This window comes from Kryptolebias marmoratus, linkage group LG3 (genome assembly GCF_001649575.2).
Source record: "Kryptolebias marmoratus isolate JLee-2015 linkage group LG3, ASM164957v2, whole genome shotgun sequence".
In the NCBI taxonomy this organism is placed as follows: Eukaryota; Metazoa; Chordata; class Actinopteri; order Cyprinodontiformes; family Rivulidae; genus Kryptolebias; species Kryptolebias marmoratus.
Window position 1 is genome coordinate 13,166,477 of NC_051432.1, and position 11,028 is coordinate 13,177,504.

At 44.2% G+C, this 11,028-nt stretch overlaps 1 protein-coding gene across 2 annotated transcripts in view; it reads right to left on the minus strand.

Moving 5' to 3' along the window:
* Nucleotides 1-329: 329 nt before the first annotated feature.
* Nucleotides 330-11,028, minus strand: part of abcg2d (ATP-binding cassette, sub-family G (WHITE), member 2d) — a 16,866-nt gene continuing 6,167 nt past the window's right edge. For both annotated transcript variants that reach the window (XM_037974852.1, XM_017437134.3), the window contains exons 3-16: nt 9,602-9,661; nt 8,543-8,657; nt 8,236-8,388; nt 7,959-8,116; nt 7,736-7,887; nt 7,472-7,567; nt 6,325-6,575; nt 4,173-4,255; nt 3,571-3,660; nt 3,360-3,481; nt 2,824-2,978; nt 2,112-2,201; nt 1,075-1,169; nt 330-997 (exon numbers count right to left, since the gene is read on the minus strand). In XM_037974852.1, the coding sequence (XP_037830780.1) occupies nt 850-997; nt 1,075-1,169; nt 2,112-2,201; nt 2,824-2,978; nt 3,360-3,481; nt 3,571-3,660; nt 4,173-4,255; nt 6,325-6,575; nt 7,472-7,567; nt 7,736-7,887; nt 7,959-8,116; nt 8,236-8,388; nt 8,543-8,657; nt 9,602-9,661 (1,768 nt within the window). In that variant the 3' untranslated portion in view covers nt 330-849. The remainder of the gene's footprint in view (nt 998-1,074; nt 1,170-2,111; nt 2,202-2,823; nt 2,979-3,359; nt 3,482-3,570; nt 3,661-4,172; nt 4,256-6,324; nt 6,576-7,471; nt 7,568-7,735; nt 7,888-7,958; nt 8,117-8,235; nt 8,389-8,542; nt 8,658-9,601; nt 9,662-11,028) is intronic.

Consider the following 11,028-nt stretch of genomic DNA (forward strand, 5'->3'; position numbering starts at 1 on the left):
TTTAACTAAAGCTGATATTTTATCCAAATATAAAAGAAGTGAACCAAGGTTTGGATGTCTGTGGAGCACATTAATGCAAATAATATGAATCTGACATAATAATGACAGCAAACCCAACATAAACAGCAATATTTTCCTTTTATTTCAAATGACAGACAGTAAAGAAGACTTTTGGCAATGTTGATAATTCAGGTTTGAGTTTATGGTATTATTTTAGTGTGTGTGTGTGTGTGTGTGCAGCCCAGCCCAGGAACACTTTACTGAAAAATACAAACAGACCAAGTTACACAGTTACATCAATGTTTTATAAAGGCTTAGAAAAAAGCAGCAGAAGAAAAAAGGAAATGTGATTATACAGCTTTTAGGCAGCAGAACGAGTTCAAATCTCTACATCATATAAATCAAGACAAGCTGTAAAATAGAAGAAATGTGGTTTTTTTTTAACTACACCTAAATTATTAGTTGCTCCAATGTTCACCTTTTGGAGGCGAGACACAAACTAGATATTTATAAAAAGAAAGAGGAAAAAAACTAATTATTACTTTAAAAGAACAACGTTTAAACAGTAAAAATGGTAAAAACCTTCATTTTCAGATTAGTTGGGAAATGTTAGCTTTAAATTTAAGAAAAAAGGAAATCAGTTTCAGATTGTAATCCTAATCTGTAACCCAGGTAAGAATCAGATGGGCAGCAGGTTAAATTAAAGGTCTTTTTTATTATAATCCACTGTAATGTGTATGAATATGAAGCTGCTAATTTATATGGAAAAAACAAACAAATCGGCTTCATGAATCCGCCACCAGCTGCCTTTGGGTAAATGTGGATATGCTGAAGACTTGAGCCACACTTCTAGGTGAACTTCTTGATGTAGCGGAGCTTCAGGTAGGCGGTGGTGAGGAATATCGCCATCATGGCGGTCAGAGCCACGTGGTTCTGCCACAGGCCCCAGGAGCCGTGCTCGATTCCCAGGTAGTCCAGGTGCTGCTCTCCGCTGCACCTGAAACGACACGCGTCACCAGTCGGGTGGGGGGAAAAAAAAGAAGCGGGATACTGCTGGGGGCGGGGTCCACTCACGTCTGGCCGGTCGGGCTCCGGGAGGACGCGTTGGCATGCTGGGTCACGGACTCGCTGCAGAACTTCAGGCCAACAAACTCGTTGATCTTCAAGGCCTGAGTGGACGAAACGTAATCGCTTCTTTTTAGACAAAAATCAACTGTGATGGAAACGTTAACCAACCAAATCAAACTTTACTCACAAAGTGCTCTCCAAAGAACGACTTATGTATACATTAAAAACTGCTAAATAATGCTAATTCTCCACATTCTTTGATGTCCTCAGGCTTTACATTTTAGCACTTTAGAGATAATTTACAACCTGACCCTGAAGGTTCGTAAAGCAGGAACAAATCTGATAAAACTGATGGACTAAGACCTTTGAAAGCTTTAAAAAACAAACAGAAGAATCTTAAAATCAATCCTGAAGGCAGCAGGCAGCCAGCGTAAATCCTGGATGTACTCTTTTTCTGTTTTTTTTTTTTCTGAATTTGGGAGTAGTTGTACCTTTAGGATCACACGAAAGAAAGAAGAGTGTTACGGCAGTCCCATCTGCGGACCATAAAAGCGTGGACCGGTGTCTCGGCGTTACCTCGAGAGACGGAAAAGTTTGTCTTCTGGAAACATTTTTCAAGCGATAAATCCCGTTTTACTCAGATTCCTTCCCAGGGCGGGGGGCTTTTTTTGTTTTTTTTTTTTCTCTCAGAGCTTCAGGACTGCTTATGAAGAGGTCGGTTCCGTCCTGGTTGAGCTGGAAGAAACTATTAACCGTCTAAATGTTTGATTTCTGAAATGCAGTGTTAAAGATTGTTAAGTCTGATGAGACTGACAGCTATGATAGTGTCTCCAAAAGGAAACGCATAAAGGTTGAAAAGTGCTGGACCTAAACTTGAACCTTGAGGAACACCACGGTTAATTTGGTGTTTTTTAAAAAACGTGTCTAACAAAAGAATGTCTGTCAGAGAAAGATAACCGGTATCTGTCTGTGGAAGATTGAGTTGGGAATACTAATGTTCCGGAAATTCTTCCGGCCAAAACCGTTTTAGTGGTTTTACTTACAGCAAAGCCGTAACGAGGAATACTGAAATATTTCAGCCACTCCAGCCAGTCCACGATGCTGGGCAGGTTCACCAGGAGACCTGAAAAAATCTAAAAAAACAAACAAACAACAACAAAACTAACTCAGTCTTTTTCCACAGCAGGAAGTGCGATGTGACTCGTGGACCCAACTTCTGTGCCGGGAAGACACTGTACGGTCTCTGTCCCTCGGTCGTCCTGCAGCAGGTTTCTGTTTCACAATAAATCTCCTTGTTTTGTCCTCGCCGATAACGACTGAAGACGCGTGACCTTTTGAAACAGATTTACACCGAACAAAAAGAATATCATCGCAACACTTTTGATTTTGCCCCCATCTTGGAACGTGTTCCAGTTCCCGACGATATCCGGCAACTAACTCCGATCTGCATCTCGATACGCCACACCTGGGAGGTGGATGGATCGTCTCGGCACGGGAGGAGTGCTCGCCAACACAGATTTACACAAGCTTGTGAACGACATTTGGGAGAAAAAGGCCTGTTGTGTACATGGAAAAAGTCTTAGATCTCGTGAAAAACGGGAGCAAAAAACAAAAAGTGTTGCGTTCAAATGTCTGCGGGAGTAAACAAACGGGTTCAAATCCACAGCTTTCTCCTCACGTTTCACTTCTCGTTTCTTTTCTGAACTCAGGACGGACTAAAATCAGGAGCGGAACCCGCAGCACGCCGAAACTCACCATCATGAAGACAAAGGTGATGGTCATGAAGATGTTGGCAAGGCCCACCACGCTCTGGTCGGCTGAGATGACCATGGTGAGGGCCGTGGCCGTGTACGCCACCAGGGTCACGGTCAGCGTGAAGACGAGGAAGGCTTCTCCGGTGGGCTTCAGTCCTGGGGGGACACGGTGGTTACAGCTGGACCGACTCGGTTCAGTTTCCAAACTCGGGTTCAACTTTGGGCTCAATCTGCGGGGGGGGGCCTGAAGGCGCCGCGTTCGTCTGTTCGGCCAACTAAACGCAAGTGTGGATGTCTCACCAAGGTTGGTCAACTCCGAAGGCAAGAAAACTGCATTAAAATCTTTCAGTAATCTTTTAATTTTGACTTGGAAAGAACAACAGAGAAGGTCAAATGAGACCGATCCAACTCTCGGCAAACTCAAAAGAGCCAAGTCGCACAATTTCAAAGGCAGTGCCACCAAGCACTCAGAAAATGTACAGAGACGTGGGACTTTGAAGCAACTCATAATGAGAAACATCCAGCTGTAGCTCTTACCGATCAAAAAGTAGACGACGACGCTGAAGATGACGGAGGTGGCGGTACGCATGGCGAGGTCAGCCAGGATCTTCGACAGGAAGTAGACGGAGACTCGGTAGTAGCCGCTGATGTATTCGTGCCTGACACAAGAGGAGAGGCTTAGCGGAACGCCGTGCTCGCAGCAGTCGTGTTTCACGTGAGACAACTCCTCACTCGGAGCACAACGCACACAAAGAGCTTCCTCTCCGTGATGAAGAGCTCGGCTGCAGACACGGTGCTGAAGCACTGGTTGGTCGTGATGAAGAAGAGGGCGCCCATCCTGGAACACAAAACTGGTTGGTGAGGCCTTGTTGTTGGACAAAACTGGATTGTTTTATTGCAAAGTGTGTATCTCAAAAATCACAAACACTAATAATAATCAAGGCTCAAAAGTAGTCCGCCATTTTTCTTCTAAAACTGTGGCGGCACGGGTGTATTCTGCAGCATGTCGTGGGCTCAGTGTTCTGCAGATCGAAGAGTCTGATTCAAGACGTGTGTGTGAAAACGAGACCGCGAGCCGACTTCTTGACGCCTCATGAAGGATGACGGAGTCTTAATGATTACAGGGAGCAGGTGTGAGTGGGGGGAGCTGAGGGAAAACAAGCTGGTGGCTCGGGAAACAGAGAAAGGAAACTAAATACAAGAGATCTGAAAAAATACAAAAACGCGGACAAATAATATAATACGAAAGAAACACAACCAAAAAAACGGCGATGAAGTAACCTTCTAAGACCACAGGTCCTGACAGTTCTGTGTAATTAGGAAGAAGAAACCACAGACGAGTTTTCTGACCTGTTCTGGATGCCGCTCTGATCATCTTTGACCCCGAAGAAAATGGCTCCAACAACAAGAGCTAGGAAAATGTTGACTCCCAGCTGCACACACACACACACACACACACACACATACACACACACATTGAAACAACTGGGTCAGCGATGACATGTCGGTGTCCTGACACAATAATGAGCCTCTAAAAAGATTATGACAGAAGTTACATTTTTTTATATAAAAGTTAGAAATGTTAGTGAACCCAGGAGTCAAGAGCTCACTGGAGTTACAGTGCTTTGAAAAAGTAATCACACCCCTTGATTCTTTTTAAAATTTTGTCTCATTTCAACCACAAACTTGAAAAGTATTTTACTGGGATTTTATGGGATGGACCAGCACAAAGTAGTGCTTTTTTTTTTTTTTTTTTTTTACAAATAAAAATCTGAAAAGTGAGATGTGTGTTTGAATTCAGCCCCCTTTTACTCTGATACCCCAAACTAAAATGCAAAGCAACAAATAGGCTTCAAAAGTCACATAATTGGTAACTAGAGTCCATCTGTGTGTAATTTAATCTCATTATAAATCCAGCTGTTCTGTGAAGGCCTCAGAGGTTTGTTACAGAACATCACACAGCATCATGAAGACCAAGGAACACCCCAAGACAGCTCGGGGCTAAAGTTGTTGTAGAAGTTTAAAGCAGGGTTAGGTTATATAACATTCTCCTAAGATTTGAACATGTCACAGAGCACTGTTTAATCCATCATATGGAAATGGAAAGAGTGTGGCATAACTGCAGACCTACAAAGATTCGACCATCCACCTAAACTGACAGGCCAAGCTAAAACAGGCAGACAAGAAGCTCATGGTAACTCTAGAGCAGGGGTGTCAAACTCCAGGCCTCGAGGGTCTCTGTCCTGGAAGTTTTAGGTTTTCCTGCTACAACACACCTGATTCAAATGGTTTAATTACCTCCTCACCAAATCATCAAGTTCTCTAGGAGCATGGCAGCAAGTCATCCATTTGAACCAGGTGTTTTAAAGCAAGAACACGTCTAAAACATGCAGGAGAGCGGCCCCCGAGGAATGGAGTTTGACACCTGTGCTCTAGAGGAACTACAATGGAATGGCTCAGATCAAAACATACTCATGTGTAAGAATGGCCCACTCAAGATCTAGTCCTAAATTCAGCTGAGAATCTGCGGTAAGACTTGAAAATTGCTGTTCACTGACGCTCTCCATCCCTTCTGACTGGGGTTGAGCTCATTTACAAAGAAGAATGGGCAGAAATTTCTACAAGTGCAAAACTGGTAGGAATGTACTGTAACTGCAGCAGAAGGTGGCTTTAGAAAATATTGCCTGAGGAGGTGCTGAATACAAACGCTTGCTGCCCTATTCAGATTTCTATTTGTAAAAATCTCTGAACCCCGCGTGTTATTTTCCTTCAGCTTCACAATCACGCGCCGTTTTGTTTTGGTTGATCACGTAAAACAAACCGAAGTGAAGTCTGGGTTTGTAGCGGGACAAAATGTAAACAAAAAAAAAAGTTATTTTCTTTTGGAGGCACCGTATTCTTGTCACGGGGACAAAAAGCAGTTGTTGGAGATCGGGGCTCAGGTTTGCAGGCTGCTCCTCTTTAAAAAAAAAAAAAAAAAAGAGCGACACAGGCTTTAAGCCCAACAATTTACAGACCATGACAGGACCTGCAGGTTCCCAGGGTGAACGGATAAGTCAGTAAGGTTGAGCCTTTTGTTGACCTCATTCCCCTCGGTCCCTCATGTGGAATCAAGGCGGCGGCGAAAGGCGAAAGGGGGACGGGGTCACGGCGCCGTCATGTGACGACCCGCTTTTGCCAGATATGATATCAGTTCAGATCTAGGCTCTAGGAGGCAGGAGTCGGGTCACAACAGTCACCAAAGCCGATTACGGCGCCCACGCTACCCAGAGCACCCCCTGTGGGATTATTTTGACTTATTTAGGTCCAATTAGCTGTTAATAATTCTTAAAGTGAGGAGACTTCTAACAGCACTTTGCCGCCCTGGGACGACTAATGAGGGCGCTGAAGTGACCCCTTCAAAGAGCTGTCTCTGTGTCGACAAGAAAGGGAAGGATTATTCAACGCTTAAACTCAAACTGGTGATATATAGAAATATAAAACCTCAGGAATTGATTCTCACCTGAGCCACGGATGTTTGGGGGTTCAACATGAGGTTCTGAAAGGTTCTCTGAAAAACCCATCGGAGCTGGTGGAAGAAGGAGGTGTTGTAGGTGACGGTGCGGGACTTCGCCCGTGCCAGAAACTCCTTGTTCTGGGCGACGCGCGTCAATTCCGCCCGCGTGTCGGCGGCGTAGCTGCTGCTCCTGTACTCGTCCATGAGGCGCTCCTCGGTGCTCCGTCTGGTGCTACCGAGCTCCTCAAAGTCCAGATCTGTCCAGGAAGGCAAAGAGTTCGAACCTGCTTTAAACATCTTCCGGAATCAAAAGCACAGACAAAAAAAATTACCTGGATTCCACGGGGTGATAGACGGGCGCTACGCGTTTCCACAAACCCTTTGTTGACACAAAAATGGGCCATTTGAAGCCATTTCCCCTAATCTTTATTGGCGAACCATCTTGGACCCACATCGGGGCCCAGCTGAGTTCACCCAAGCATGGCTCCGAAGAACGTTTGGTAGAAAGTTTGTGGCGCCATCAGTTACAAGTTATAAATATACAATCTTTGCCATTAAACAAGGCCAACACAATCAGTTTTACCAAATATAATACAAGTTTTAGTCGTCTATGACAGAGAAAATATGCCATAAACAATCATTTATCTACCTCAACTTTGGGAACCACTGACCAATGTGGGCGTTGAACATGGGTTTGTCCTGTAACCCACCATCAGTGGGTGAATGACTGTAGTGTGGAGCGCTTTGGGTCCTTGGACTAGATAAAGCGCTTTACAAGAGCAAGCCATTTATCATATGTGGGCAGAGTTTGTCTGGGAAGTGGTGATTAGAGGATTTAAGTTGATGGGTGTTGTTTTTTAGAAAGAACATTTACACAGTACAATAACCATCATTATTTAGGTTACATTAGATGGCTTTTTAAACAATAGTTGGTAACTATTCTTACAGAAACACGCAGTGGGAGGGGCTACCTGATGTGTGTCGTACTTGGACAAGTGGCTTTGGATTAGTGCCGTTACCCCACGTGTCCAACTCAAACCTAAGCGTGCGCGAGTCACTCTTACCGAGCAGCGACGGGCGTGATCCGATTCTTACCGCAGGACTCGTGTGAGGTTTGTGTGCGGCTGCTGTAGAGTTCATATCGAGGTACTACCTGCGGCGGCGTGGACTCTGGCCGCTTCGGTGAAGTCTCCGTTTATGACGTCGAGAAAGAAGTCAGCTGGGTTGTTGTGAGGCTCACACGGATAGCCTGGAACGGAAATCGTAGTATTTGTCCTGTTTGGTACAAAAACAAACCAAGTGGCCTACTGACCAGGCCGCTTCAACATGATCCCTGCTTTACAGACGAAAGCAAAACCAGCAACCTGAAGGGCGTTAGAAAAGTTCGGCGACAATCGTTTAGACAACATATAATCACCAATGTTGGCAAAGTAGTCCAAAGCGTTTGGCGCTGGCCCATGATACGCCATTTTGCCATTAACCAGCAGGGTCAGTGTGTCAAACAGTCTGTAGATGGAGTAGCGCGGTTGGTGGATGGACATGATTATGGTCCTTCCCTGACCGGCCATCCTGAGAACAGACAGCAGTTCGTGAAATCAACCGAGGCGTGATGACAGCAGGGTTGGGCAAAGATCGATCACCTTTTCAGCAGCATCAGCACGGAGTTGGCGGTGCTGGCATCCAGGCCCGTGGTCGGCTCGTCCAGGAACAGGACGGCCGGATCGATGACCAGCTCCATGCCGATGTTCGTTCTTTTCCTCTCTCCCCCTGAGATGCCCCGGGCCGTCTGCGTGCCCACCTGGAGGAGCGAGGACATGCGGTTATTCACAAATCATTTAACTTCCCCCCACTTCGCCTGCCATCTCGAGTACCGGAGCAGGCTTAGCGGTTTACGGGTGAAGTTTGGCTGTTGCGTACCTTGGAGTCAGCCACTTTGGTGAGACCCAGCTCCTCGATGAGGTGACTGACGCGAGCCTCCTTCTCCCTCTGAGGCACCGAGCTCGGGAGCCGAAGAGCCGCAGAAAAACTGAGGTTCTGCCTCACGGTCAGGGTGCCCATGACCACGTCTTCCTGAAGGAGACAGAGAGCGGCAGCATCGTTCTGGGTGACGTAACAAACTCGCACTGCACGAGTCCGCAAGGTGCCCGTTTTTGGATTCACCAAGGTCCAAACGTGCGACACACAGACACATAAACGGCGCCAAAGCCTTCAGTTTGAGCTCCACCTGGACCACGTAGCCAGAGAGGCACTTGAAGTTCGGAGGCTGCGGAGCGCCGTCAATGAGAACTTCCCCTGAGAGGCCCTCGGGTTCCTTCCTTGCAGCCAGAATATCCAAGAACCTTTGGAAAAAAGAAAAAAGTTTGTTCCTTTTTAGCACAGAAAAGGTACTTAAGTAAGGCGTTAGTTTTGCACATGATCTACTTATCAGAAGAATTCATGCGCCAAATTTTCATATTGTATATGAATAAAGACATAAATAACAGAGCAGTTCTTGGTTTTCCTACCATTATAGGGTTAGAGTTTACAACCAAGCTCCATCTTATATTAAAGATCTCATTGTTCCATATTTTCCTAACAGAGCACTTCGCTCTCAGGCTGCAGGTTTACTTGTGGTTCTTAGAGTTTGTAAAAGTAGAACAGGAGGCAGAGCTTTCAGTTCTCAGGCTCCTCTGTTGTGGAACCAACTTCCAGTTTCTGTCACCCTGTCTACTTTTAAGTCTTTCCTTTTTGATAAATCCTATAGTTTGGGTTTCCTGAGTGATCCCTTAGTTTGTCACACCACACATCTCCTCACTCTGCCGCTGACTTTACTCTCCCTCTCTACTCTCCATGTTTGTATCTGTTGTTCTTTAAGTTTGTCCCACAGACACTACGCCTGGACCAGTCCTCCTGTGTTTGTCTGTGTCTCTTTCCTGTCCTTGTCTCACACAGATCTACATCAAGGCCCCCCGCTGTCTCTGCTGAGTGTAAACACAACTGTGAGCAAAATTAGTTCCTGGATGCTTTTTTTTGGGTTTGTTTTTATTAAACATCTTACGTTACTGACTTGCAAAATTTTGTTTGCATTGACTTTGAATAATAAATTTATAGAATTGAAATGAAACAAGCTGAACAAATGTCTTTTCAGCATTTACTATTAGGAATATTTTCCTATGTCGTAATGTGTAAACTCCATGTGTAATAAAATAAAATACTTATTTTACACAGAGTTACAACTTAAACAAATGTACATTATGTATGCATTAAAACGTGAACATATTTTTGTGCAAATTAGCGTACTTACGAAGATTTTCCACTACCAGTCGGACCGAGAACAGCGTTCAAACCAGGTCTCATCATCCCACTGCGAAACACACGTTAGACACAATTACGCAGATAAATGGACCAAAAAAAAATTTACTTTTAGGGGTTTTCCTGTATCGCATCAGTTTAATGGAAACATATAGAAAGAAACAGGATCAATATGATTTCTTGCATTACACTTTTACCACTTCCTTATTAGTAATAAAATAATAATAATCATGAAAAAAGCTTTTGTAGTTTAAACACATAACTGCAAAAAAAAAAAAAAAAACATCTTGGTAGAAATACTTGTCAAGTTCTGCATTAAATCCCTCGACCTTGAAGAAGGAAAGAAGTCCAGTCACACAAAGAGGCAGTGATGAAAACAAAAAGCCGGCCGAAGGATCACGTGACTGGTCTTTACAGCATCAGAGAGATTATACGCAGGAACCCATGCTTAATATAATATAATTAACAGAGTGGCAGGAAAAAGGTCAAAACACTTGTGAAATTATTCATTCTTCCATGGGAAATGTCAGCAGCACTTAATGCCATCTGAGAGGACCCAGAGGAGCAGAAACAACGAGCCGAACACCTCGGCTCCTAAACCGCACCGACACGATTCAAAGACATATTTAGAATCAGCCCCAAATAACTGGGTTTATGTTTGTTTCTTTGGGTTTTTATAATCTAACTGCTCTGCTTGCTTTCTGCTTTATAACCACCCAAACATTCGGCTCATTCAGGGGACAGCTGCTGCGGCTTCTGGCTTTACTAACTTTTATATTTTTTCAAAATATTTCACTTTATTTAAAAATATCTCCCCCATAGAAATACATTAAGATCTCTTCAGCTCCTTCAGAAACATTGTCTTCTGTCTAGCTAGTCTTCTGCTACTTTTAGCTTTCAGCTTCATTTTGCTCCTTTCAGCTTTTAAGTCGTGCTCTGCTTCGTTTAGCTTGCAGCGGATGGGAAAATACAGCCTAAATTTAAAACAAGCATTCTTTGCAGGATGTATATCGCAAACGGCCTCGCACATTTAAAAAAAAAAATTTTTTTAAACGTTTAAAATAAAGATCTTGTGCCATCCAGTAGCAATTGAATTATGTGTTGGAGATGACTCTCAGCTACTACCACACTTAATTTTAGCTCAATTAGTTATAGGCATTTCTGTGTTTGAAGGACAGATGTGTGTGTGTGTGTGTTGAAGAACAGATGTGTGTGTTACAGGACAGATGTGTGTGTGTGTGTGTGTGTGTTACAGGACAGATGTATGTTGAAGGACAGATGTGTGTGTTACAGGACAGATGTGTGTGTTACAGGACAGATGTGTGTGTGTGTTGAAGAACAGATGTGTGTGTTACAGGACAGATGTGTGTGTGTGTGTGTTGAAGGACAGATGTGTGTGTGTGTTGAAGAACAGATGTG